Raw genomic sequence first — 27665 nt, 5'->3', positions numbered from 1 at the left:
TCATTCAGGGGACATGACAGGTCCCAGCTGACCTAGCAAGAACACACCAACCAAACTCAGGAAACGGACCAGAGTGGAGGGGGACAGAAGGTCTTGCCTCCTCTTACAGACTCGAACAGACTGAACTGCCTCTGGCAGCTACCCAGGCTGGGGCCCAGGGCATGAACCTGTCACCATACCCTTCCCAGCTGTGGGCACCTCATGGGTGTCTCGCTCTCTGACAATGGTGAGGGTATTGACCCTTGGTGGCCACAGTCCTGCCTGCTGAGTCTTGGGCCTCCACAACCAAGTTTCCATCTCCCACATGGATGGTGCTGAGGCCTCTGGAAGCACATTAGCCAGTCCCCTTTGAGTCCCAGGATTCATGCTGTGGGTATGGGGCCTTCCTTGCTTTCTTTTTGGACACGTCACCTGCATATGATTTTTCACATGACCGTGGATGTGGGCACAGCCAATGGCCCCAGCCTCTGGTGCCACTGACAAGGCATTCCTGAGAATGAAGGTCGTGGTTCTCACCATTTCATGCAGGATTCCCTGCCATAGAGAGGCAGAACCCAGACGCCCAACAGTGCGGCTGTCCTGATGGAATGACTGTGGGGATGGCCAAGCTTCCCGCGCTGAGAAAGGCGTCACCATGCATTTGCTCAGGTGATGCTGGACACCGCACAGCTCTGGAGTATCTGCTGGCCAGCCAGAAGAGGTGGCCACGCGGGCCAGTATCCCCTGCGGCTTGGAGTGAACACATTCGGCCAAGACAAGAAGCCCGCGTGTCTGCCACAGGAGCAAGTGGAGTGGCTCCGCACCACTCCTCCTGAGCCCTGGGCCCTGTCCTTAGCTGTGGCGCCGCCTCCAGGCCAGATGACTCAGGGCTGAGTCTCCAGATCTCCCTTCGCCTCTGGCGACTCCTCAAGCATTGCCCACCGGCATTGGCCCTGGTGACTTCTACCTGTTGGGCAGGCTTAAGTGTTGTGAGCCCCTAGCCCAGGGGATGGACCTTGGAAAAGTCATTTGGATTCTGCTGAAGGCCCTGGAAGCTCAACCCGGGTTCCCTGCAATGAGATAGCTGGTGGTCTCCAGAGTCGGTTCCCTTTTCCTAAGCAGAAATGATTCCACACGTTTTCCATCTCCCAGGTTCTCCAGGTGCCCTCGGCCCCGAAAGCAAGGCCCCTGGGGCCTGAGCAGGTTTTCTTTCCTTGCCAGCCCCATCTCCTACCTGCCCACTTGAGAGTGCAAGAGCCTTCCGAGGAGGCGCAGGCTGGGCCGGATTCTCACGTGGGCTTCTGCTGCCACCGTGTGGTCACCCGCTGCAGGACCGGCTGTGGATTCCGCCAGCTCAATCCAGCAGCTGGAGGGGCCGGCGCTGGGGCCGCCGGCGCGCTGGGCCTCGCCTGCTCCGGGCCGGGCCGCCCGGGTGCCTCGGGCCTGCGCCGCCTACGACGCGCTCCCGCCCGCCACGGAGAGGGCCCTGCGGGAGGCCGAGCGCTGCCCCGCCGCCCCGCCCCGCCGCGGGTTACCTCACCTTGGCCGGCGAGACCTTCCCCGAGGCGCGCGCGGGGCCGGCGGGCGAGCGGCGTCGGCGCCAGTTCGGGCCCCGCGGGGGACGCCGGTGCCCGCTGCGTCCCGCGGCTGCCAGCTGCGCGTGCCCCGAGTTCCCGGGTGCCCTGCGGCTCCGCGACGCCGCCTCGCGCTGGAGGCCCGGCACGGGCGGCTCGTCAACTTCTACCCCTTGGACCGCCACGGGCTGTTCCCCGGGTTCCATGCACCGGGCCTCAACACCTACAAGCCCGTTTTCTTTTTTTTTTTTTGATTGATTCATTCATTCATTCAAGCACTGGGTACAGTCAGAAGCGCGGGAGGGTGAGAGGATTCACCAGAACCAGAGCGGGGAGCAGAACAGGCAGAAGGACCGAAGTACACTGCTGAGGGGAGCAGCGGGCGGCAGGAGAGGTCTGCGCGCCATGTGGGACCCTCCCCGGGGAATCGAACCGGCGCTGCAGAGGCTGCGGGCAGCTTCGCGGGCTTCTTGGCACAGCGCTCAACCGCGCGCCACCAGGGGAGGCCCCTACAAGCCCGTTTTTAAGACCCAGTGACCCCAGGACTCGATCGGGAGCCCACTCCTCCCTCTTCCACCTTGTAGGGGCCCACCCTGAGGTTGCAGGGGTGTTTATTAGAGAGACTGAAGCTTTGGCAAAGTGAAGAGGGAGCTCCCAGGTCCCTAGACACAGCCGATTTTTGGTGCTAGGCATGGAGGGTGGGAGGGGATGTGTGAGGCACAGAAATTCAGAGTTGGCATTTAGAAATGAGTGCCAGGGCAAGTTAGGGTTAAGATGGCAGCTTCACAGTGATAGTGAAGGCAAAGATAAACAGCTGGGACTACATCAAATTAAAGAGCTTCTGCACAGCAAAAGAGACAATAACAAAAACAAAGAGAAACCCCACCGACTGGGAGAACATTTTTGCATACAACACTGATGATAAAGGACTGATCACAAAAATCTGCAAAGAGCTGATGAGACTCAACAACAACAAAGAAAATAATCCCGTCAAAAAATGGGCAGAAGAGCTAAAAAGAAACTTCTCTGAAGAGGAAATGCAAATGGCCAACAGGCATATGAAAAAATGTTCAACATCACTTGCAATCAGGGAAATGCAAATCAAAACTACCATGAGATACCATCTTACACCAGTGAGAATGGCACATATTAAAAAAACTAGCAACAACAAATGTTGGCGAGGGTGTGGAGAAAAAGGAACTCTCCTGCACTGTTGGTGGGAGTGCAAACTGGTCCAGCCACTATGGAGAGCTGTGTGGAGATTTCTTGACCTACTAAACATAGAGCTTCCATATGATCCAGCAATTCCACTCCTAGGTATTTACCCAAAGGACACAGAAACATCAATTCCAAAGAACACCTGCACCCCTATGTTTATTGCAGCACTATTTACAATAGTAAGCTTTGGAAACAGCCCAAATGCCCAAAAATAGATGACTGGATCAAGAAGATGTGGTACATATATACCATGGAATATTACTCAGCGTTCAAAAAAGATAAACACATGCAATTTGCAGCAACATGGATGGCGCTGGAAGGGATCATGCTCAGCGAAATAAGCCAGAAAGAAAAAGAAAAATACCGGATGGTCTCACTCATAGCAGGAATCTAGAAAACTTAAATAAGGGACCAGGAAAATGAATATAAGAAAGTGAACATCAAAATCAACAAAAAACTATGAACCAGAGACACTTTTTGGGGGGTGAGGGGCGGGAGGGGAGGGATAGGGGTCAGAATGGGGGGGTTGCAATTGTATGGGGAATATAAAAATAAAATTTATTATTAAAAAAAAAAAAAGATGGCAGCTTCAGGGACAGCACAGGCAGGGACTTTGGGAGAGTTAAAGAGGCTTCTGAGATAAAGGCTTAGAAATTCCAGGAGGGCTAATGAGGATAGTAAATTTCAAAGCTAATAAGGGCAGTAAATTTTTTTCTTTTTTTTTTTTATAGAGGCATGTTTTATTTATTTATTTATTTGTTTGTTTGTTTGCTTGTTTATACATGCACTGGGTACAGTCAGAAGCGCGGGAGGGTGAGAGAATTCACCAGAGCCAGAGCGAGGAGCAGAGCAGGCAGAAGCGAAGTACACTGCTGAGGGGAGCAGCGGGCGGCAGGGGAGGTCTGCGCCATGTGGGACCCTCCTCTGGTGGCCGGGGAGCAGCCGGGGATTGAACCGGCGCTGCAGAGGCCGCGGGCAGCTTCGCAACCCAGCGCTCAACCGCTGCGCCACCGGGGAGGCCCTAGGGGCAGTAAATTTTTAAAAAATATTTATTTATTTATGCATACAAGAACTGGGGTACACGCCAGAGGCATGGGGGTTGGGAGGATCCACCAGAGACAGAGTAGGGAGCAGAACAGGCAGACTGACCGAGGTACACTGCTAAGAGGAGGAGCAGGTGAGTAGGGAGAGGTCTGCTGTGCCATGCGGGTTGCTCCCTGGCGGGGGATCTAACTCGTGCTGCAGAGGCTGCGGATTGCTTCATAGGTTGTGTTTAGTCTTACCCCCTTGTGCCACCAGGGAGGCCCAAGGACAGTAAATTTTAGGAGACCTTGGACAGGGGAGGTAAAAGAGAAACTCCAAGATAAGACCTGGGAAAATGGGAGCATCTGCTGGGAGGAGTGTGGCCACTGGGAGAGAGCCTATCACACAGTAGGATGAGGGGATTTTAGAATAGAGAAAAAACTTTAAATACCCCCAGACTTGGGCCCATATCGGCTTCTTTGCTCCTCCCAGTTGTATTATATTGCACACCTGGGAGTCCTTGCATTTTTCCTTTAAACCATTCCTTGCTTCCTTGAATAAAATTTGCTTCTCTCTGCTTATTTGTCTAAAAAAGTCTGCAAATTCTTTTTTTATGGCTTTGAGGGACAAGAACCTGTCATGGTTCAAGGGTAAATTCCTGTTTTTTTCATAGCTAGATCAGGGTGAAAAGCAGCAGCGATAACAGAGCACACCGGCTTCAGAAACTTTAAATTAACAGCAAGTTGACATAGTTCTTTTGTGTCTGTTGAGTCTAAGATAAATGAGCTTGTATTTTAAAAATGATTTTTTTTTTGAGCTGTAATTTACCTGAAAGCCACACATCAGCAGGGTCCAGCTCAGTGGTTTTGACAGATACTTAAATCCAGCACCACAATCAAGATAGAGACAATTTCCCTTGCCCCCAACTTCCCTCCTCCTGCTTCCCAGTTAGTCCCTCCCCCCACCTAGGCCAGGTAGCCAATGAGCTACTTTCTACCCTATAGTTTAGTCTTGCCTGTTCTAAAATTTCATATAAATCATACAATAGAGTCTTTTGTATCTGTCTTTTGCTCAGAGTGATGCTTTTGAGATTCATCCATGTCCTTGTGTGTATCTACACTTTGTTTCTTTTTATAGCTGAGAGTCTTTCCATTGTATGGATATAGCACTACTTGTTTATACAAATTACTCACCTGTTGATGGCTTGGGTTGTTTCCAGATTGGGGCTATTGTGAGTGTCTCTGTGAATAGATGCCTACATTTCTCTTGCTCAAATCCCTGGGTTTCCCAAAGCACTTGCACTTGCATTTCCCTGAAGACTGGTGGTGGGGAGCCTCTTTTCATATGCTTACCTGCCACCTGTATGTTTTCTTTGGGGAGGTGTCTGTAGAGGTTTTTGGACTGCTTTTTAATTGGGTTGTTTGTTTTCTTATTGTTGAGTTGTAAGAGTTGTCTTGGGTAACGGTCCTTTATCAGATGTGTCTTTTGCAAATACTTTATCCCAGTTTGTGACTGGCCTTCTCATTTTTTTTTTTTTTTTTTTATAGAGGCATGTTTTATTTATTTATTTATTTGTTTGTTTGTTTTGTTTATACATGCACTGGGTACAGTCAGAAGCACAGGAGGGTGAGAGAATTCACCAGAGCCAGAGCGGGGAGCAGAGCAGGCAGAAGGACCGAAGTACACTGCTGAGGGGAGCAGCGGGCGGCAGGAGAGGTCTGCTGCGCCATGCGGGACCCTCCTCCGGTGGCCGGGGAGCAGCCGGGGATCGAACTGGCGCCGCAGAGGCCGCGGGCAGCTTTGCAACCCAGCGCTCAACCGCTGCGCCACCGGGGAGGCCCACCTTCTCATTTTTTTGACATTGTCTTTTGCAGAGGAGACATTTTAAATATTAAGGAAGTCTAGCTTGTCATTTATTTCTTTCGTGAATCATGCTTCTGGTGTTGTATCTAAAAGGTCATCATTGGGGGCTCCCTGGTAGCCTAGTGTAGAGGCAGGAATGACCACTGAGCAGGTTTTCTAGGATCCAGCAGACCGGGTAAAGGAGAAGTCAGGGTCCTCAGTGGTTTTTGCAGGTCTTTATTGGGGTTCACCAGGCATATGGCAGGCAGGGGTGCTGGGGGGCCGGGAGGCTGGCAGGCCTCTCAGCCCCCAGCAGGTCTTCACTCTATCTGGGCTCTCCGGCGTTCTCTGCTTCTCTCTCGGCTTCTTCTGCTCTTCTCGGCTTCTCTTTTGGCTTCTGCTGGCGTCCCTGTGACGCCGACCTTAAAAGCCCAGTCTCAGCCCAGGTGAATCCCATCTACCTATGTCCACACCCTATTGCAGGTGCCCGCCATCAGGCATGCATTCAGGACTGCAAGGATCCATCATCTGTCCTGATGGCGGGAGGGCAGAAAAGCCTGACATTTTTCCTTACCCTACACCTAGGGGTTAAATCTCAGTGCTATCACCTCTATGCCTGAGTTTGATCCCCCACCAGGGAGCTATCCCACATATGGCCAGAGACCTCTCCTGTCTCTCCTGCTGCTCCCCTCAGCAATGTATTTCAGTAAATCTGCCTGCTCTGCTCCTAGCTCTGTCTCTGGTGAGTCCTCTCATCCTCCATACCGCTGGCCTACACCCCAATTCTTTTTTTTTTTTTTTTTTTTTTTTTTTAAAGATTTATTTATTTATTTATTTATTTATACAAGCACAGGGTACAGTCAGAAGCGCGGGAGGGTGAGAGAATTCACCAGAGCCAGAGCAGGGAGCAGAGCAGGCAGAAGGACCGAAGCACACTGCTGAGGGGAGCAGCGGGCGGCAGGAGAGGTCTGCGTGCCATGTGGGACCCTCCTCGGTGGCCGGGGAGCAGCCGGGGATCGAACCGGCACTGCAGAGGCTGTGGGCAGCTTTGCAACCCAGCGCTCAACCGCTGTGCCACCGGGGAGGCCCCCTACACCCCAATTCTGCACAAAAAAATAATAAAAAATGTCATTGCCATACCCAAGGTCATCTAGATTTTCTCCTATATTGTAGGAGTTGTATTGTTTTGCATTTTCTATTTATGTCTATGGTCCTTTATGAGTTAACTTTTCTGAAAGTGGCGAGGTCTGTCTCTAGATGCATTCTTTTTTTTCTCATGCGGATGTCTGTTAGTTTCCATATCCTTTGTTGAAAAGACTATCTTTTCTCCATTACTGTTCCTTTGCTCCTTTGTCAAAGATCATTTGATTATATTTTTATGGGTCTATTTCTGGGAAGTAGTCTGTGCCATTGATCTGTTTGTCTATTCTTTTGCCAGTCCCATACTGTGTCTTGATTACTGTAGCTTTATGTTAAGTTTCGAAGTCTGCTAGTGTCCCTCTTTCAACTTTGTTCTTCTCTTTCATTATTGGATTGTCTATTCTGGGTGATTTGCCTCTTCATATAAACTATAGAATCAACTTGTCAATATTCACACAATAACTTGCTGGGATTTTGTTAGGGATTGCTTTGAATCTATAGATCAAGTTGGGAGTTCTACCATTTTGACTTCTTTCTCATTAATGAAGAAATGGTGGTGTGCTAACTAAGAGATGAGCACAAGGTCCTTGCTATTCCTTTTATTGAGAGGTGAGATCTGCATCTTCTCTCCTTGAATCTGGGTTGGCACTGGGCCTGTTTGACCAATAGACTGTGATAGTGAGAAGATGCCAGTTTCTGGGCCCGGGCTGGCAGCCTTCACCTCCTCTCTTGGACCACTCTCTGGCAGAGCCTGGGCTGCTTTGTAAAATAGTCTGACTCCTCTGAGACCCCGTGCAATGGAGGGGATAGGTGCAGGCACTTAGGGTGCATAGTTCAGATGAACCTAGCCTCCCAGACACCCCTGTCCATGCTCCAGACATGTTGTGAATGCAACTGTTTTGGATTTCCACACTGGAAATCCTGTCTGCCTGCTAAATACCCCTCCATGACTTCCTTTGATGCCATGTGGAATCACAGAATTGCCCAGGCAAACCCTGCTTGCCTTCCTGACCCACAAATGAATGTCATTAGGGATAATAGTAATAATATGGCAAACAAGAGAACCATCAGTACATTCATAGTTACTAATTGAATAGTAGTTGTTTTAAGCAACTAAGTTTTGGAGTCTTTGTTACCCGAAGGGATACCCAGCTGCTGGAATCAAGGGTCATGAAGCCCTGGGTGGAAACTCAAGCACCATGGTTTAAAAATGCTGCTGTAAACCCCAGTGAGCCTTGATGATCCTGTTTGTTCTTACGGAGATGAGAGTGGGCAGGGGAACATCAAATATTAAATTGCTTTGGTTTTCATCCTCTTTTTCTCTCCTCTGTTTAAAAGGAATCCTGGGATTTAGTATTTTTTCTTCTCTCTGGGAATTTTGCCGGGTGAAAAACAGAAGCTGATTTAAAGGCCAGCAGTCTGCTCTTGCAGTCAAAGCTTAAACTCACGGAGAACCTGTGGTGGGTGGGGAGGGGGATAAGTATTTTTGGAGCGGGGAAAAGGGCACTATCCCTTGACCAGAGAGGGGACAGGGTGGACGGCTTCCAGAACAGCACCCCGAGGCCCAAGTAACTGGTAGGCGCCAATTACCAGCCCACGTGCCACTTATTATGTTCCAGGTGTAAATCTGTATCCCCTTCCTCTGCCCCCAGAGTGGACACCTTTGTCTAATCCACACCAAGGCACCATGTGGGTCAGCTGGGGTGGGAGCTGGGGACAGGGAGTCACAAGCTCACTCTGATCCACCAGCACCCAGGAAACCAAGCTTCCTCTCTGGGGCTCAGCTCTGGCCAATTACCAGCCCCAGCCCCCAGGGGGCAGCGTGGTTCCATGGAGGGAATCTTTGCTCACTCTGCTCTCCGTCCCTGTAGCATCTCTCACACAGTCAGCTGCAGGGCTGCTCCTGCTGTCCCCACTCCCTGAAATGTTCTTTCTCTAGGGACCCCACCGTTGCTCCCCCAACCTCAGGTTTTACTCAAATGCCGTCTTCTCAGTGATAGAACTTTCCAGACCACCCTGTTTTGGTCAATCGAGGGGTGCCACAGACACAGTATGTGTGTAAAGTATACTAACCTTTACCCTTGCTTTACTTACCTGTGTAACCATCACCTGGCTCAAGAAGTGAAACATCCAGCCCTTGACAAGTTTCCTTCTCCGCTTCATAGAAGTAACTGCTCTTATGAATTCTATCACCATCGATGAATCTGGATGTTCTTCATCTTTTAACCGCTGGGATCTTAGAATAATTGCAGAATAGTTTGAGAACCCCCACCCCCATGCCCTTTCTCAATTTTTTTTTTTCATGGTTTCATCCCCACCTGGCCTATTATTTGTGTTCAAATGTCTGCCTGCCTTCACAAAGACCATGCGCTCCAGTGGACAGTGTTTTTGTCTGCTTTGTTCATTGCTCTATCCCCAGCACCTGGGGAGCTGACCGCACATGTGGGCCATCACCCATTGTTTGGTAAATAATGACCGAACCTCCATTTTCTAGTTGAGGACATTGATGTTCAGAGAGGTGAAGTGATTTCCCAGCATCACACAGCACTAGTGGCAGAGGTGGGATTGGAACTGTCACCTGCCTGAACCCATGGTCTGTGCGCTTAACTGGCTGGATGAGAGTCCATGCACACATGCTGAGTGTCCTTGTGGGAGGTCTGTGAAGCAGCACGGGGGTTTCAATGCATTCAAAACCACTTTCTAAAGCCCAGTATGTGCTGGCACCACACCCCCGGGGGCCTATTGATTAGCAAGAGAGACACATCTTGTTCTGAGCCTGCACTTCTGTGTGCACACATGAGTGTTACAATTGTGGATGCATTCCTGTGTGCTTGTCCATAGGTGCGTTTGCAGGCGTGTCTTCTGTTGTGTGTCCAGGTCTCTAGATGTGCTTGCTTACACAGGAATTCAGGCTATATCAATGTTGACTTTGGATCTGCTGCTCCCTCTACAGGTACATTGAACTTCCTGGAAAAGCCCCCAGTCATGCTTTAGAGCCTCAGTCAGGATCCTTGGGGGCTCCCCTCCAGGGTGAATTGCCCCCTTCCCAGAAGCAGGAAACACTGTGATCACTGCACCTGCTGCCCTGAGTTGTAATGACCTGAGTCCCTGCTGGTCTTGGGGGTGGAGGATGGCACCGGTGCAGGCATGGGTCCCCTTCACTGCAGCATTCCTGGTGCCAGCCTCACCTCTCACCCCCGAGTGCCCAGTGTGGGTGCACTGAGTGGTCCACATACCCTGATAACAAGAGGCAGAGACTGGGACTCTGGCCTGGCAGCACGGCTCAACAGGAATGGGTGTTCCTCGACTTAGGAGTCATCCCTGGAGTTCAGCACCCTGGGGTTCCAACCCCAATCCCAGTATTCTGGGACTGGAGAACTCTGGCTCTGGAGAACTCCTATTCGTGCTTCAGAACTCTGCTGAAGACTGCTGGGGGTCTCTATTTGTTTCCTGGGGAAACTTAGTGGGGAAAAAAAATACTGTGAGTCCAAGTGATGATTTTTACAATTCACATTTATTTTGGAAAAAAAAAGGTTCTGCTAAAAATACTCCTACAAAGGCATTGGAGTAATGGGGTCAGGATTGCTCATGGACACAGCTGGTGAGATTTCCTTGGTCACAGCAGCGGACGGCTGGACAAGCCAGGTCTGACCCACAGCATCAGAACTCCAGCCACATCGCTCTCCAACCCCCCAACATTGTCAGGAAAACCCATGTTTATAACTGGAGGAAATGAGGTTCTGTGCGACCCCACCAGTTGAGAGCTTGCACCTGCCTGGCCCCGGCAGGAGTGGACATCTCAGGGGGGAGTCTAGGTGCTCACTCCCACCCCCCAGGGCTTGAGCTGCTGCTCCGGGAGGCCCAGGCACGGAGGGTGTCTGAGTGCCCCAAGCAGAGTCCTGCTGGGGAATCTGGGGTTTGACTGGCAAGGCATCTGACAGTGGAGAGGGGCTGAGGGGGACCACTGGTAGCAGCATAGCAGTGACCAAGGGCCGAGGCTGGGGTCCGAGACCAGTGACTGACCGTGTGACCTGGGAAAGCCGCCCGACACGCCTCTGAGTTTCCTAGTCTGTGGAGGGGGAGTAATAACTGCACCTGTCTCAGAGCCGTGTGGGGATTAAGCTAGACACTGTGTATAAAAAGGTAAGCACGGCGCCTGGCACATTGTTGGCACTCAAGAAATAGCAGCTATGATTAAGATTTTGGGCTGGGCATGACCAACCAGTAATTGCTCTTCTTTGGAGCCCAAAGAAGCTGGTTGTCAGGGAGTGTCCCTGACAGGCTCACCCTAGGCCAGCATCAGATGCTTGACTTCATGTCCCCTGCCCTCTGGAGTCCCCTTCCAGGCAGATGACGCTCTCGAAGTCATCCTGGGCTGGCCACCCAGATCCCGTAGGCAGTGGCTCCCATGGGATTGGGTGAGGGGACCCTTGGGATGTGTGGCCAAGGAAGTTGCATCCCGAGTGCCAGAGGGAAGACACCTGGCTCTGGGGTTGGCAGCAAGACCCCCCGGTTGCCCAGGGTTAAATCTCTGGCTCTGAACAGGAGGGTGGTATGCCAGCTCAGCACTCTTGACCCTACCTCTTCTAGTCTGGGGGTTCCCACTCTGGAGTCACGTCTCATACTCAGCCAAGGAGGCCGCTACCTGGCTCCTGCGCTGAACTGTGTAGCCCAGGAGCCAGTGGGCCCTGTGGCCGGCATGGGGCTTTGTTCAGCTTCAGTCTGGGCCAGCTAGACCCCTGGCCACCGGGAGGGCCAGGTGTGTGGGTAGTTCTGTCACGCTACTAGAGGAAGAAGTTCAGCAGCACACTCAAGAGGCGCCTTGGTCTTTGCCCAGGCCCTTCTGTCTCAAGTTCAAAAGTTGGAGTTGTTGTGAGGGTCTGTGTTAACCGTTTCCCTGTGCAACTCTTTCTTCTCTTTGTGCTTTTTTGTTGTATGGGCCTCAGGTTTGGGGACCATCAATGAACAACTGGACTTGAAATCTCAAGCAGCAGAGAATCATATGGTGACAGAATCTTAGAGACATGGAATCCTTCCATTGGAATCTTAGAATTATGGGGTTTTAGAATCTTTCACCCCTGGAATGTTAGACTTCTGGACTCTAGTTCAGCAGGGCCTCTAGCAGGTATGTGGTCCTGGCTCGGATGCCCCCTTCCCTGCCAGTGCTTAGAGCCCCTCCGCTAGCAGGGGCTGTAAGACCCAGAGAGAGCTAAGCACTGTCATTCCTGCTTCCTCCTCAGGGAAAACCCTGTGGCAAGGTTTGGGGGTGGCATGGGGCATGGGGGGCATATGAAGCTCCAGGTCCAGCTAGAAACATTAACTGCACCCCCTCCTTTCCTGGCCCACCTGGCCAAGCGTTGTATGAACAGACCTGGATGTGAGGCTTGGGGTCTGTGGAGTCTCCCATAGGGTGCCCTGGGTGGGCTCTGATGTATTAAGCTCCTGTTGCTTCTGGAGATAATCAGCTTTCCTGAGGCAGTCTTCTGTGAAGCTAAACTCAGACAGACTCTGGGTGTGGGTGTCTTTCTAATTTTCCTGAAAGCTTAGCTCAGTCTGACCACATTCCTGAGGGTCAGCCCTGCCCTCCTACTTCATGGGTCCTAATCCACGTCTGAGTTTGGGCATCTTATCTGGCGATGTCCTGCTTTTTCCTAATCCCTGTCTACGCCAGGCCTCTCTCAGCAGACAACAGGGCAGTATGTCACGGGGGATGCGGGAGGATTTCAGTGTCTGAGGGCATCTCCTGGAGGAGCTTGTTAAAAACCGAGAATCCTGGGCCTGGCTTTGGGGATTCTGATTCAGGGGGTTGGGGTGGAGCCCAGATCCAGAACATTGAACAAGAGATCCTGATAGAGGTGGACTGGCACAGCTTTCAGCAACTCTGAGGTGGGAAGGTGGACCACCAAGGCAGACGGCGGGTGGGAATCCTCTGGGGATTCGCTCCTCGCTGTGGAGTGGGGGTGGTAACACCCATCAGCTTCCCACACACGGAGCCTGGTGGATGTAAGTGTTCAGCAATTCGTGCAGCCCCTGTGGGTCAAAACCCCCACCCTCACCACCTCCAGATAGGCCGCCAGTGGGCGCCCCTAAGCCTTTCCACCACACAAAACAAAGGCCAAGTCAATTCCTGGGTCCGACACTGACTGTGGTTTCCCTGAAGGGCAAACTGGCCAACTTTGAGGCCCTTCTCCATTCTCAGTTTTAGAAGCCATTTCATGGGAGGTTGGGCCAAGGCTGGCGAGTGGGATGCACATGTCGGGTGGCTTCCCAACTTTACTCTGGGTTTCTCCAGCGTAACACACAATTGAGAAGGGTGGGACCCCAGGCTCCTGCCAGCATGTCTGGCTGACCTCTCCAGGGGCAGAGGGGCTTCCTGAGCAGTTTTGCAACCCCCCCAACCCCCCAGTCAGCCCCCAGCTCCTGCTCACACCAGCAGGGGTTCTGCCTGCCCGCACCACCACCCACATCTATTCAGTTCTGGTCATCTAGGCCCTGGCAGCCCCGAGAGGCCTGGAAGAAATGGGAGGGGCATCAGTCAAATGCAGCTGAATTAAGAGTCAGGTAGCACAAAGTCCACCCCTGCTGTTCCAAGCAGCTGAAATGCCTCTTTGGATTATCTGCATCAGTGAGTGAGGATGGAAAACGGAGCAGCAGGGCGTGGATGCTCTGGAATAAATGAGGCTTCTCCAGGGGGCTCTCCTCCCAGGGGACCAGGGAGCTATCAGGCCTCCTGTTCCCATGTGATGGCTGAACCATCTCCTCCTGCTGGAGCCCAGTGCTCATGCTGCCCCTCTTCTGCTCAAGAACCTGCTGTGGCTGGACAGTGCATCATGTCCACTGCCTCCACCTCCCCTTCAGCCAGCCCCCACCTCCCACCTTTCCTCTGGCTCACCCAGGTAAGACCCCTCACTGCTGCACCGTTCTGGTCTCTGCATCTTTGGTAACACCGTACCTCTCACCTGGATTGACCTTTCTCTCAACTTCTATCATTTTCAAGACTGCCTCCTCCGTGAAGCCCTCCCTGACAACCTCAGCTCATTCCAACCTTCCCTCTCTTAGCGGCCAGCATCAGACACTGAGGGCATCATGTCTTCTCATTGAATGGGCACTGGAAGCAGATAAACCACAGACCTGCTCTGCCCCTTCCTGCCTGTGTGATCCTGAGCAAGCGTCTTCACCTCTCTGAGCGGGTTTGCCTTGACATATGGGACAAAACAATTTCTGCTCACAGGACTGTAGTGTTTTGCAGGCTTGACTTGCCCAGTCCGATCCTATGGCCCAGATTTGTGTTTCAAGCAGTGGCCCTGGCAAGGCTGCGGCTCCAGTGGACTTTCCCCTAGCATCCGGCACATCCAGCCCTGTCCTCTGAGGCATTTACTCGATTCTCCCTGGCAAGAGTCTTCCGGCCTTTTTGCCACCTTGGAACTACTGGGGCCCAGTGGAGAGTCAGGATGGGCTGAGGGCCTGGTGATAGGGTGGGCGGTGGTGCTTCAGCCAGGGATGAGGAAGAACTGGGCACAGGCAGGAACTCCCAGCCTTCTAGCGAGGAGCTCCTGATCTGAGAGGGGTGCGAGGCTAGTGGCTGTGCAAGGGCACAGCAGAGAGCCCCCTAAGAGGTGGCAGGGTGGGGCCAGACAGGAGTGATGGGAGATCCTGCTGATGCCAGGTGAGCAGGAGGCACTGCTGGTTAGTAAATGGCCACTGGCCTGCCCGAGTGTCTCTGACTGGCCTGCCACCCCCTGCTCGGAGGCCGTTAGGTCTAACACTAAAGCCACCCTTGATTCTCATTGGTCTGACCAGTTGATAAATATTTTGAATATCAACCCCCAGGAAGAGGCCTGCTGATCAGGAACAATGACCCATCTGGGGGGTTTCTGGGGCAGGAGGGTCAGAGCAATGGCGCGGCTCTGTTACCCAGCCTGGCCTGAGCTCATCTGCCTGTCACACACTCTCCCAGCAGCTGCTCCTCATTTCCATGGTGCCCTGGCCCATGTGGACAAGGCAGCTTTCTTTCCTCAAGTACCAACTGTGCAGAGCAGCCGGAAACGCCTCTAACACTGCTGGGCAGGTGGGGGCTGGCACTTGGGGAGGTTGAGCCAGGAAAGGATTAGTAACCAGGCAGCGGGTGGCTCAGAGCCGTGTGCCTGGGCGAGTGGGCAGCGTCCGTGGAAGGCGCTTGGCAGTATGACCGCCACTTCCCGCCGAGAAGCAAGCATGAGGTGGTGGGGAGCTGCCCGGCAGTGAGGCGCGGTGGGCATCTGCCCGTACCCCGGGAGGGTCACAGTGACGGCTGTCTGTTACCCTGAAGTGGAGACACGGAGGGTGTGGGTGGCACCTTTATACTAAGCTGGCATGTGGGGGCCCAGGATCCCTGAGGACTCGCACCCTGGAGGGTGGCTGGGCAGACGTGCTGGCTAGCAGACACCAGCCTTGTGGCTTAGGACAGGAAACCATCTGACAGGAAGCACCATGTGCCAGCCCCCTGCAGGGCCCTGGAGCCTTGGGGTACACACTGGGGAGACAGAGTTAATCTAAAAAGCATCAGGGCAGCTCCCTCCAGAAGGTGACCTGTGTGCGGGGACAGCTGCCACCCGTGCTGGGCATCTTTGGGGCACAAAGGATGGCTGGCTAGGCCATGCTGGCCAGTTCATGGGAAACCCGCCCAGGCCTTCCCTGTGGCTCACTTTGTTGTCCCCCCCCACCTCCTTGGGCCCATGCTCCCCTCTAATCCCTTCCTTGCCTTTGCCTCTCAGGCTCTGAAGAAAAGGTGAGTGACAGACGACAGGCTGGTCCATGCTGGACCCTCCTCCGACTGAGGGGCCTTCAGCTGCCCAGTGGCAGCCTGAATCATTCCTTCTGGTCAGTTTCCCACAGACAAGGGAAGGTCCCAAGAGGATACATCCCCACCTCCCCCTCTGCAGCTACTTATATTTGCAGCACGTCCATTTCTCTGCCTCCTCCCTCACAAAGAATCCCGATTGTACATGAGTAGGAGCCCATTTGCACAAAGGCTAGTCGACCAGCAGAAGGTGAGCACACTGGTGGCTCTGCCTGGGGGTCCATAAATGCACCAGGACCCTCATGCTCCTATGGTCACAGCCCACCTATTTCCTGGACCTCTGCCTTGGGCCAGGAGAGTGGAGGGCACCCCTACCGACTCCCTGCTCCCGACGCGACCTGCCCCAGCTCCCCCCGATTTGCAGGCATTGAACGTCACTCTCCAAGACACTTCCAACTCACTTCTTCCGTTGCCTGTGCTTTTGATAAGTCAGAGGCAGAAAGACCACGAGGACCTTTGTGTCCTCTGTGTGTTTTCTCAACCCTGGCCTTCTAGAAACCTGAGGAAGGAAGGGTTGCTTAGAAGAGCATCAATGGCCACTTGACATGCCTCAGGTGTCAGGGTCGCCTGTGGAACTTCCAGAGAACAGGGGTGGTTTTATAACTAACACATTTATTTCCATTCAGTGCACTAGCGTTGTTCCACTCAGGTGCCTGCATCTGCTCACACGAAGGGGTCTGTGGCCAGACCTCCTGGCTGGAGGTTCCCTCATGGTCAGGATCTTCACACCTGGGCCAAGGTCTGGTGGAAGCAACGAGGTGGGAAGGAAACCAAACGCTTTCTCCCCAGGAAAGGGGAGGCGCTTGCCTGTGTCTCTGAGGGTGGTGCTCTGGTGGGCTTGGGTATCACAGTGAATGATCTGGGTCCTGGCCTCTGCCCCAGCGGGGTGCTGGCTGAGGCAAAACTGGGTTCTGGTCATCTGAGGGCACTCAGGAATCTCGGAGGGGCCTATTTGCCGGGAAAGTTCTGGAATATACCAGGGCAGAAGGAGAGTGGAGAAGTGGCCAAGCTCAGTGGCTCTGCAGCTCTGAGGCCACCTCCTTCTCAATCTGTTGCCTTCACCAACAGTCCTGGGTGGGTGCTCCTCCACCCGCCCCTCACCCTCCGCCCAGATCTCACCCAGTCTTTGAATGGCCCAGATGGCCCCTGGCAGCTGGCTTTGGTGAGGCCTGGCAGCAGGTGGGCACTCTACGCAGTGGGAGGCGGGAGGGAAGGGTGTCAAGGAAAACATATAAAAAAATCCAGAAATGTGCATATAAAATCTCGCCCTTGGTGTATTGCCTAAGTCGGTAAGCAGAAAGCACCTTCTTCCTGGAGAAGGATCAAGTCCTCAAAAGGTAGGAAATGTCAAATTGTCACTTCATTGTCTTAAAAAAACAACAAACAACAAACCCCCCAAACCGAATCCACCCCTGACCAAAATACTCCCGAATCCACGAATCGCTGTAAACACACCCAGATGCAGGATCAATGGCAGTCGAAGCTGGTGGCAGTGACCGCGGATCAATCCTCTGGGTGGGGGCTGGTGGGAGTGGGCCCACGTGCGATCCGGACACGGAGCTGCAGACCCGGGGGCGGCCAGCCCTGGCCAGGCTGACCTTGTGGTGTCCCTCGGCCTCCCTGACCCAAGAGGCCCAAAGCTCCCTTTCAGCCCCCTGAGCTGACAGGAGAAACAAGTCTCTTTCATCGAAGTGTCCAAAATATTCTCCAAAGATAGAAAAATTCTTCTGTTTGCCCTGCGGCACCAGGAACGCATCCTCCCAGAGCGGCGCTTGGGTGGCCGCCCACGTGTCCGTCCGTGGGTCCGTCCGTCGCCCGTTGGCCTGGCACGTGGCCGTGAAGCGAGGCCTGGAAGAGCGGTGCCAGGACAGATAAAAAGGGTGTATTTCCCCTTGACGTTTGTTTTCCTGAAAGTGTTTCTTGGCTCTGGCCAGGTCACCGTCCCAGAGGAAGCTGGAGAAAAGCTGCAGTGGGTGTCCCCTTGGACAGCGCAGTGGATCTCCCAAGCCCTTCTTTCCCCAGGAACAACGACCGCTTTCCTTATGAGAATCCTCTTTGAAAAGTAGTCCTGTGGGTCCCGCCCCCTCCCAGGATCTGATTTCTTTTGTTCCCTTTCCCTTTTTTCTGTGATCTGCGTTGCACGTGTTCTTGGTAACATCTCCCGACTAGAGCGCGGCGTGGTTCTTCCTGCTGCCCGCGGCCTCCTGGCAGGCGGCCGACCCTGCGGTGGACGGAGAACCTGGGGGCGGGTGCGTGGGGCGGAGGGGGTGGGCCTGGAGGAGGAGGTGAGCCGAGGCAGGTGAAGGTCAAACCTCCACAGACTGGATCTGGTTCATCTGTGCCCGCATCACCTGGATACTGTTCAGGATTTTTTTCTGGTGGCCAGCCAATGTGACCCCAACCCGGAGAATGTCCCTTTGGGAGAGAAGCACGTGTGTTAGGGGGCCATGGGGGTGGAGGGGGCTTCGGGCCAGGTAGACAGCTACCTGGGCTTCTCCAGGGGTTTCCTGCCAAAGAGAGCAGGGGAGGGGCAGGGATGGGGCAGAGCGGGTGGGTGTCCTGAGCTGGAGTCAGTGATGCTGAGATGGGGGAGGAGCACTTGACTGGGAGTCAGGGGGCCTGGTGTACTGGTCTGCCAGGGAAAGGGAAGGGAGCCTGCATCTGCTAAGTGCCCACTCACTTTCTATCTCCTTTGATGTTAAAGAAAATGCGGGGTTGAGTGCATTTCTGAGACTGGCCCAAGGTTGCATAGCCTGTGGGTGACAGGCAGGCCTGGGTGTCAACCTGAATGGGACTCCAAAGTTGGCTACGACACCCCTTGGTCCCCCACATCCCCGCTGGGACATTAATCCCACACCATCCAGAGCCTCCTGCTTGTGGGATGAGTTGGGGGGGGGTGTCAAAGGTGGGGGGAGGTGCTGGGCACTTACTCCATCATCATCTGCGACACGACATCGAAGGAGGTGAAGCCAGCGTTGGCGAAGCTCTCCTTGTACTGTCCCATCTTGATGGCCTCCAGCCACTCGTCCACTGTGTTAAAGCTGGTATAGTCGGGGATCGTGCGGTCCAGCAGTGGCAGGTTGATTCTGGGGTGGGGCGAGCAACAAAGATGGTGAGGGCAAGCATGGGCGTCGGCACACCTGGGGCTGTGTGTGCACCTGCTGGTGTGGACCCGGCTGCTCGAACACAGGTTTGAGTGTGCTCATGGGCGTTTCTGAGATCTCGGACACCAGTTTGAACCCATGGAGAAGTGCACATGATGGGTGAGGATGTGAGAGTGTGTGTGCAGGACTCAAAGCTGCGGCTCCCTGCAAAGTCTGGGGAGGGACTGCTGAGAGGCTGGACACCAGTGGTGTGTATTTGCAGGAGGAGGGATTTCAGCTGGACCACACATGCTGATTGTACACTTTTTCCTCCCCTGTGCCATTCTCCACTCTGGCTGTGCTGATCCTGTGAAATGCACCTCCAAAGTCAGGACAAAGCTGGTGACACTGAAGGGGATGACTTTATGGTTGCAAGGAGTGAACTGATCCTCGTGTGACTAAAAACTCAATGACTTTATCTGGCGTGACAGGAGTGACTGAGAGAGGCCATGGTGAGGAGCAGCTGCTAGAGCGAACATGAAGATCTCTTAACAGTGAGAACCTGGCAGGTGAAGGACCTGGGTTCAAAGAGTCTTTGGACACATCTAGCCCTGGGCCTGAGGACACCCAGCTGGACGCCCTTCAGAAAGCCTGAATGATGGACTGTCTGGAAGAGGAAGCATGTGCAGGGCAGCAGGGGGGCCATGACAGCCACTGACATGAGGCGGGGGCCTGAGACCTGATGGAGTGCCCTTGGTCACTGGCAGGAGGGGAGCACCAGGGTCACTGGCGCCAGTGCTTGTTCAGCTGAGCCAGTCTGCGATATGGGGACATGACCCAGATGTGGGCGCATATGGGAGCGGTACATCTGAGTGTGTGTGTGCATGTGCTCAGGTGCCTATGGATGCATGTAGGTGTGATAGCCTAAAAATGGGTGTTTATCCATGTGTGTGAGATTGTGGGTGTGGGTGTGTGAGCACAAGCATTTGTGTCTTTGTTCATGTAAGTGCGCAGTGCTTTTGCGTGTATGTGTGTAGCTGTGTTGAGGAGGATGTAAATGTAATTAAGAGGTTTGAGTGGAGGAAACTTAGCGATGAATAAACTGATTCACCAAGATCCTGGTGATTTTTCTTAACTCTTGTTCTCTGTGCTTTAAAAGGTGCTTCCGCTACCACCGAGGTGCGCTTCCTTTTCCTCCTCTGAATAGTCCTGTTCAGCCTGCACCCCAAGACAAACAGTAGACTATCCTTCCTGGCCAGGAGCTGCAGTGCACAGCATCTGCCTCCAGCAGGGGCAGAGGGGAAGGGCGGAAGGGGCGGAGCCATGGCAGGAATGGTGGGGCTGAGAGGAGGGGGCAGGTTCAGGCAGGACCATACCCCGAGGAGAGAGGCGCCATGGCTTTGAGGCTGTTGGGGTTTCGGATCATCTTGTCGAGTGTGTTGACGATCTGACCGAACTTGGGCCGGTGGTTGCGGTCCTTCTGCCAGCAGTCCAGCATGAGCTGGTGCAGGGCGCTCGGGCAGTCCATGGGAGGCGGCAGTCGATAGTCCTGCTCTATGGCGTTGATTACCTGGGGTCAACACAGGGGCCGGGTGGAGTTGGGTGGTGGTGTACAAGCATCTGGCCCCTGGCCTGGCCCTTCTTGCCCCAGTGCGTGGCAGGATAGCCTTACTTGGTTGCCATGGCAACTGCCTCTGCCTCCTGGAGGCAGCCACAGGGAAGGGCTTCCCCTGTCTTTCCACCATGTATGGCCTGAGGCTGTTTTGGCAGCTGGGTGCCTGCCACCACCACCCCTTTCTCCCAATCTGGGGAGATCCAGCACCCTGACATGGTTATCTCCTGTCAGGCCCTGTTGCATGACCCTGAGCCTGGCTGGTGTCATCCGACCAGCCCCACCTGACTCCTCAGTCAAGGAGAGGAGCTCAAACAGCTCTCTTAAATATTCCTGCCACCAGGGCCAGACTATCATCCCCAACATGACTGTGGGTCACCTTCCCTGCTCAAGAAGTTTCTTCAAGTCTTCCCTGTTGGGCATTGCTGCAAATCAAAATTCCTTGGGTTCACTTGCAAACACCCCATTATTGAACCTCATCAATCTTTCTGCCCAACTTTCTTCTCCACTGCTGCCCAACATGACCTCTCAACTTCCCATCCTGGGGCCATTACACAGGCTGTTTTTCTGCCAGGAGGCCTCTTATCTCCAAGTCCCACTACTGTGGTCTGTCCACATTGCCCCTGCCTCAACACCTACAGGGCTTGACACTTGCCTTCTCCAATTTAACACTTGATCATAAAAGTTTCTGATAACTACATCGGTCCCCAAAATAATTCCCCTCATTTAGGTGGTAAACAACTGAGGGGCAGACATGGAGTTATTGAGGATTGACCACAGTTCTAAAGATTTGCTGCTTCATGGATGGGTGGGTCTTTCCTACACTTGTTCCCTGGAGACTGTAGATGTTTGAGTCAACCAACTTTGGGCTGGGTACTGCTCTGGCTCAGGATCTCAGCGACCTTGCTCTTGTTCCCTGGGAGATTGGCAAAAGGCCAGGAATTCTGGACTAGCCCCCTCCCACATGGTTAGCTAGAGAGGCTTTGCCCACCCCTTGGAGACTTACGTCCTGGTTGGTCATGTCCCAGTAGGGCCGTTCCCCATAGGACATCACCTCCCACATGACAATGCCATAGCTCCACACATCGCTGGCTGAGGTGAACTTCCGGTACTGGATGGCTTCTGGGGCCGTCCAGCGGATGGGGATCTTCCCACCCTGGAGAACAGAATGAGGAGGACTGATGACTGGGGCTGGCCCATCTGGCTCCTGCCTCAATACCTCCCACCTGGTGCTCTGTGCTGTACAAATCACATGAAGCACCTTCTTGTGCCCCAAACTCAGTGCTGCTTCAGACCTCCGGGCATTTGCACATGCTGCTCCCTTTTCATGAGGAGCCTTTTCCCACTTTGCCATCTCCTTCGTATCCTTTAAGTCTCTCTAAAGTTCTCCCTAAGTCCCAAAGATTTGCTCATTCTCCTCTGTCCCCTAACTGTGCCATGTCTCTCCATCAAAGAAGCACTTCTTACAGAGCATACTCAACTCAGTTGCCTCCTTACCTGCCTCTACTGGTCTGTGTGAGCTCTTTGAGGGCAGGAACTATTTCATGTCTAAATAAGACATTTCATGTCTTATTCCTTTCTGTTTAAAACTCTTTCACACCCTAACAGGATGTGAAGTCCTGAGACTTTGGCACTCAGGCTCAGAGTCCTGAGCTTTGGCATTCATGGGTCTCTAAGATCTGGCCCTTCTGCCTCTCTCTAGCAGTTGCCTGCCACCTTCCCTGACACCTGCATTCTGGTTGCCTCTGGCCCCTGAGACCATTGCATCTGACAAACTTCTATGGCTATTCAGTTTTCAGCAAACCTTTTTCTGCCTTTCAAGGCTGGTGTCCCACCCCTTTAGCCTGTCACTCCCTGTTTCTCTGCATATTTGTGTCCCCTACCAGCCTGTATGTACCAAGTGGGCAGAAACCATGGTTTATATCTGTCTCCAGGCCCAGCACAGTGCTTGGCATGAGCAGGTGTGGGTGAAAATGTAATTCAGGGAGGGGGATGATTATGCCCTCTTTCCTGGCACCGTGACTCAGTGTTCCCTGCTGTATCTCACCAGGGCGCTGGTGTAGGTGGGGTCTGAGGTGTCATCCTCCAGAAAGCGTGAGAGCCCAAAGTCAGACACCTTGCAGACCAGGTTGCTGTTGACCAGGATGTTGCGGGCGGCCAGGTCTCGGTGGACGTAATTCATGTCTGCCAGGTACTTCATGCCAGCTGCAATGCCCCGTAGCATGCCCACCAGCTGGATGACAGTGAACTGCCCATCATTTTGCTTAGGGATAAATGGAGAAAATGCAGAGTAAACAAAAAGGCAGAAATCAGATCATCCCTGCAAGGGGAAGCCAGAGTGGGACCCTGGCCCTGGGCCCCCATGGGAAGAACTTAGATGTTCAAGGACCTTAGAGGCCAATTTTAGGGTGATAAAGAAGGTGCTATGGAAAATGGTATGGAGATGTCTCAAGAAAATAAAAATGGAAATCCCATTTGACCCAGCAATACCACTATTAGGTAGTTATCCAAATGACATGAAAAATTTAACATGAAAAGATCTGTTTACACCTCTGTGTACGGCAGCACTATTTACAATTCCCAAATTGTGGAACCAACCCAAGTGCCCTACAACAGATGAATGGATAGAGAAACTATGGAGCAAATATTCAATGGAATAATATTACACAGCTGTGAAGAAAGATGAAGTGGTGGAATCTGGCACAAAATGGATGGAACTTGAGATGATTATGTTGAATGAAATCAGCAAAAAAGTAAAAGACAGATATTGGATGGTTTCACTCATCCATGGAATATAAATACCAAAAAAAAACCAACAACAAACTTACTATACACAAACAACAGAAGAAATAGGCACTGAACTCAGCAAAAAAAGAAGATAATGGTCACCAGAGGGACTAGGGATAAGGGTGGAGGTGATGGGGCATGGTGGCAGACGGGGTGTGGACATGAGTGGTTTGGTGGAGGCACTAAAAAATTTCATTTAAAAAAAAAAACACAAAAGAACCCAAACCAAAAATCAAAAACCCACAAGAAAGTACATGTAAGGTGTCTGATATGCACTAGGTTCTTAATAAATATTTGTTAAATGGCAACCAGTCCAACGGCATGCTTCTCACTGTTAGTCAGTGCTCTTTATGTGGCTAGTTGTCATCTCCTGGGGGTGGTGGGACTAGGAAATTTTCTGTTGGTCTTATGCTCTAAACAAACTTTGAGGAAAATAAAAATCTGATCAAAAATTCTACACTAGGAGTCAAGAGATTGGTACCAGTCCTGGCTCACCTCAACCTTTTAAGTGACGCTGGCAAACTCTTTGAGCCTTAACTTTTTCTGGTACATAATGAGAAAGCTGGCAAAGAGCACTGATGGTAACAGAGTTCAGGTGGTATGCCATCTCTGATTGATTGGTTGTATTTTCTTGGATTGGGAAGGATTCTGATGTTTTCTGGGTTTAATGGGGGAGAATACTGGGATTGATTAGTGATGTCTGCTATGGGTAAGGGAATGGCAAATGGCAGCATGCAAACCATTGCTGATCTAAGTCTTTTTCAAGACCCCTCGGGCTCTGACTGTACAAAGTTCACGCCATCACTCCTTTCCCAGTGCCACCCCTAGACTCTTAGCTTGCCTACCCGGAGGAAGGAGTCCAGAGAGCCATTCTCCATGAACTCAGTGATGATCATCACAGGTGTGCTCTTGGTGACAACGCCCTCGAGGTGGATGACATTGGGGTGGTCAAACTGGCCCATGATGGAGGCCTCGCTCAGGAAGTCCCGGCGCTGCTTCTCAGTGTAGCCTGACTTGAGGGTCTTGATGGCCACGAAGATCTCTCTCTTGCCTGGCAGTTTCAGGTGGCCACTGCACACCTCACCAAACTCCCCTGGGACAGACACACCAAGGGAGACAGGATGTCACACCAGATAGAAATGCTACTTCCCTATGCCTGTGATAGCTGCTCCTCGGGTCTACAGGCTTTTCTCCTCAGTGGTTAAGGGGTTCCTCCTCTTAGGCACAGAACACCTTTGCAAATGTGGGAACCCAAAAGAGTCCCAGCCACCCTCAAGATTAGGAATAAACTCTTCAAGGCTGCTGCTGGACATGGAATAAGGATGAGAGGGAACATAGGGAGGTGGGGAGAGGGACCTGGGAGGAATGACAGGACAAAGAAGGACAAAGCACTGGACTGAGTCCAGAGAACTGTATTCTAGACCTCGCTCAATCTCTGGTCTGATGTGCAAGCTCCCTCCCAGCCCTATGCCTCAGTTTCCTTATCTGTCAATAAGGTGGTTTTCCCTGCCTCATATGCACCCCAGGATTACATGTTGGGTGTCTCCCAACCATGCCTGAGGCCATGGGACCTTGGAGGGCATCGGCCACCTACCTGCTCCGATCACCTGCTCAATTTTGACACAGGAGATGTCAATTTCCTTGGCAAACTCCCGCACTGCCTCATTGGGGTCTTCATAGGTGAAAGGGTCAATGTAGATCTTCATGCCTGGGGTCACTGGGGGATAAGACCAGGCTAAGTCACATGCACAAACTCAAGATGTGGACCGACGGAAGGGTAGGAGCCAGGTTCTCCGGGGAGGGAAATACACTCCTATTTGGCCCTCATAAGAACTGGACAACCCCCTGAAGGTCACTTCACCTTTTTTGGTCTCAGTGGACAGATAGGCTCTGAGCTGGGTAGAAGGTGAGAGGAACAGAGAGCTCAGGAGGGATAGAAAATAGGTTCTAGATTGTTTCAACTGATTGATTGGTAATGGCTTCCTGTAGCAGCTAAAAGACTGTCAGGATTGATTAGCAATGTTTGTTAAGGCTGTGGGGATAAAAGGATAGAGAATCCTTTTGTGATATTTGTGACATTTTGTGATAGAGAATCAGAGGGTGCAAAGTAAAGGAGGAGGAAGTCAAGAAAGAAGAGATAAAACTGGAACTAAAATGCAGCAGGAGCAGGCAACAGACCATGTTCTTGGGCTTTTGCTAAGGAGGTGCCCTTGTCTTTCAAGGCCTCATTGGGATCCGCTCCCCAGTAGCCCTTCCTGGCTGCCACAGCCTTCCCATTCAGGCCGCGGAGCCCAGAGGGGGCTGCCTCCCATGGCTCCTGGGCCTACCTCCCAGGTCCCCCACTAGCCAAGTCTTAAATCATTCTGGATCTCAAATTCCCTGGTGATCAGTATGAGCCTGGATATGGGGCATGTTAATCTGACTCTTGATCTGATTTATTTTTTGATGCAGAAAGGGGGAAACCAGGAGGTCAGAGACCAAATTCTGATCTCAGCATTGACTGAGTCAGTAAAATGCTTTGAAGGAAGAAAAAGATGATCCAGTCCACATTGCCCACCCCCTCCCCCGAAAGATAACTGGCCTCTGCAGCCCAGCTCCTCTCCTAGCCTGGACCTCCCTTTGGCTTCCCCAGCTCCCTGCCTGCCCATAGTCTCCCACTGCTCTGGCTGTGCCTTTGCAGGCAGCAGCACTAGGAGTTGGAGCTGGAGTCCCTGGGCCACCATATGGCTTGGCTGCTCAGCAAGTAGAGCCATCAACCCCACTCAGCTGCGTGACCTTGGACGTGTTAGCTGACTACTCTCAGCCTGTTTCAGACATTCCAGGAATCTAGGAGTTGGAACCTTTACATAGGAGTTGGCAAACTGGCCCACTGCCTGTTTTGTAATAAAGTTTTATTGGCATGCATCCATGCTCATTTCTTTGCCTGTGGCTGCTTCATGCCACAGCAGCTGAGTTGAGTAGTTACAGCAGACTGTGAGGCCTGCAAAGCCTAAAACATTTGCTCTCTGGCTTTTTTGCAGAAACGTTTACCCACCACTGCTCTAACACATTAGCTTTATTTTGGATTATTTGTGTGGGTGTCTGTGAACCACTTGGCAGTCCCAGGATGGGTGTGGGGCTGGGGTTCTGGTACCTCTGGAAATGGAATGCATTTACTATTATTGCCTTTTTGGATTAGAAAAATAATCCATTTTCCTTATAAGTAGTCTAAACATGGAAGTATAGTTGAAGGTAAAAGTTATTCAAAATTCATCCCTGATTTATAATTTTTCTATTTTATAATTTTACAGGCACGCATATGCATATTTAGTCACACAATCCAAGACTTTGAGCAAAGTCTCACAGGAGCTGGAGACCCCAAGAAAGGGTGAGAACCACCATCCTACAATGTGGAAGCCTGGGAGGAGGGGGTAGGGTACATTCCTTCCTGGGACACTGTATAAAGCTCTACAGCAATAGAAAATATCTGTAGTGCTCGCAGAATCCAGATGTCATAGAGAATAATAATGATGATAACAGCTATCACTTACTAAGCCCTTTGCCAGTGAAGGATACTGCCCAGGGCATCATTTCATCAGGTCCACCCAACAATTCTCAGAGGAAGGGATTGTTTTTGTCCCTTCACATCTGAGGAAACTGAAGCTCAGAGAGGCTAAGTGATCTGTCCAAGGCCACACAGCTAGCAAATGGTAGTCAGCAATTGAGCCTCGGTCCATCAGCCTTGAACCGGAGCTGAGGACTCTCAAGCACCATGCGCATTGCCTCCTGGATGAAACTACCCAGATCAGGTCCATTTCTGTTCCTTCCCCAAGTCTGCCCTCCTCAAGGCCAGGCCAGCTTCCTGGAGATGCTCCCTTCCCTGCCGACTCAGCACCTGGGCTGTGGTTCTTGGCCACTGGAGTTCAGCCTCCCTCCCCCCAGAATTGGGGTGGGGGATGGGGGGAGAGAGGGGAGGGAAGCCCTTTCAGCTGAGCCAGCCAGGGAGGGAAGATAGGAATGTGTTAGCTGGGGGAGCTGAGGAGCACAATAGGAGTCCAAGCCCACCTGGGTTCCTCTAAACCTACTATTTGGGTGCTGCTAACTGAGCACAGCATGTCCCCAAGCCTTGGCCTGGAGGATCAGTCAGGTGGGCTTACAGGACAAAGGTAGAGCTTCACCTGGCATTGCAAGCTCTCTCTGATGGGCTCCCGATCTTCTATGTGACAACGAGAAGGAATCATTTACCCAGTCATCCCAGGGACATTTCATTGTTATTTGCTTCTGTGCCTTTGCTCATGCTGTTCTCTCTACTTGGAATACCCTTCTCTTTGTGTCCAGATCAAATGCCACCTCCTCAGTGAAGCCTACCTGGATTCCTCCTGCAGTGCCTGCAGCCTCATCTCCACACTGCTCCCTACCTCCCTACCCTCCCAACTATGGTTTTTCTTCATTCTATCAGGGCTCCACATTTTCTAGAACTTTCTGCTGCCTATTTTGCCCTCTCCCCTCCAGAAGAACAGAGGCTGTGCCTGTCTTGCTCATGATAAATTCCAGGACCTGTCACACAGTGGGTGCTCCATAAATATTGG

General features: G+C 52.3%; 1 protein-coding gene and 1 long non-coding RNA gene across 5 annotated transcripts in view; one reads left to right on the top strand and one right to left on the bottom strand.

Moving 5' to 3' along the window:
- Positions 1 to 11835: 11835 nt before the first annotated feature.
- LOC119236214 (uncharacterized) lies at positions 11836 to 14600 on the top strand. 2 transcript variants are annotated; one of them, XR_005123004.1, is made up of 3 exons: positions 11836 to 11901; positions 13372 to 13672; positions 13774 to 14600. It is a non-coding gene; the product is annotated as an uncharacterized LOC119236214 (long non-coding RNA). The 2 variants fall into 2 exon arrangements; XR_008550387.1 differs by having other exon boundaries at positions 13369 to 13672.
- A 2353-nt stretch (positions 14601 to 16953) lies between these two features.
- Positions 16954 to 27665, bottom strand: part of EPHB2 (EPH receptor B2) — a 167034-nt gene continuing 156322 nt past the window's right edge. For 2 of the 3 annotated variants that reach the window (XM_054691579.1, XM_037499934.2), the window contains exons 10-16: positions 24692 to 24814; positions 23943 to 24190; positions 22358 to 22573; positions 21317 to 21466; positions 20075 to 20268; positions 18546 to 18701; positions 17751 to 18030 (exon numbers count right to left, since the gene is read on the bottom strand). In XM_054691579.1, the coding sequence (XP_054547554.1) occupies positions 17922 to 18030; positions 18546 to 18701; positions 20075 to 20268; positions 21317 to 21466; positions 22358 to 22573; positions 23943 to 24190; positions 24692 to 24814 (1196 nt within the window). In that variant the 3' untranslated portion in view covers positions 17751 to 17921. Of the gene's footprint in view, positions 18031 to 18545; positions 18702 to 20074; positions 20269 to 21316; positions 21467 to 22357; positions 22574 to 23942; positions 24191 to 24691; positions 24815 to 27665 lie in introns of all 3 variants that reach the window. The other variant, XM_037499933.2, reaches the window with a different exon arrangement.

Source organism: Talpa occidentalis, unplaced genomic scaffold, assembly GCF_014898055.3.
Source record: "Talpa occidentalis isolate TD23 unplaced genomic scaffold, MPIMG_talOcc4v2.1 talOcc4.9, whole genome shotgun sequence".
NCBI lineage: Eukaryota > Metazoa > Chordata > Mammalia > Eulipotyphla > Talpidae > Talpa > Talpa occidentalis.
The sequence above is the reverse complement of the archived record's forward strand: the minus strand, read 5'-3'. Positions and strand labels throughout refer to the sequence as shown.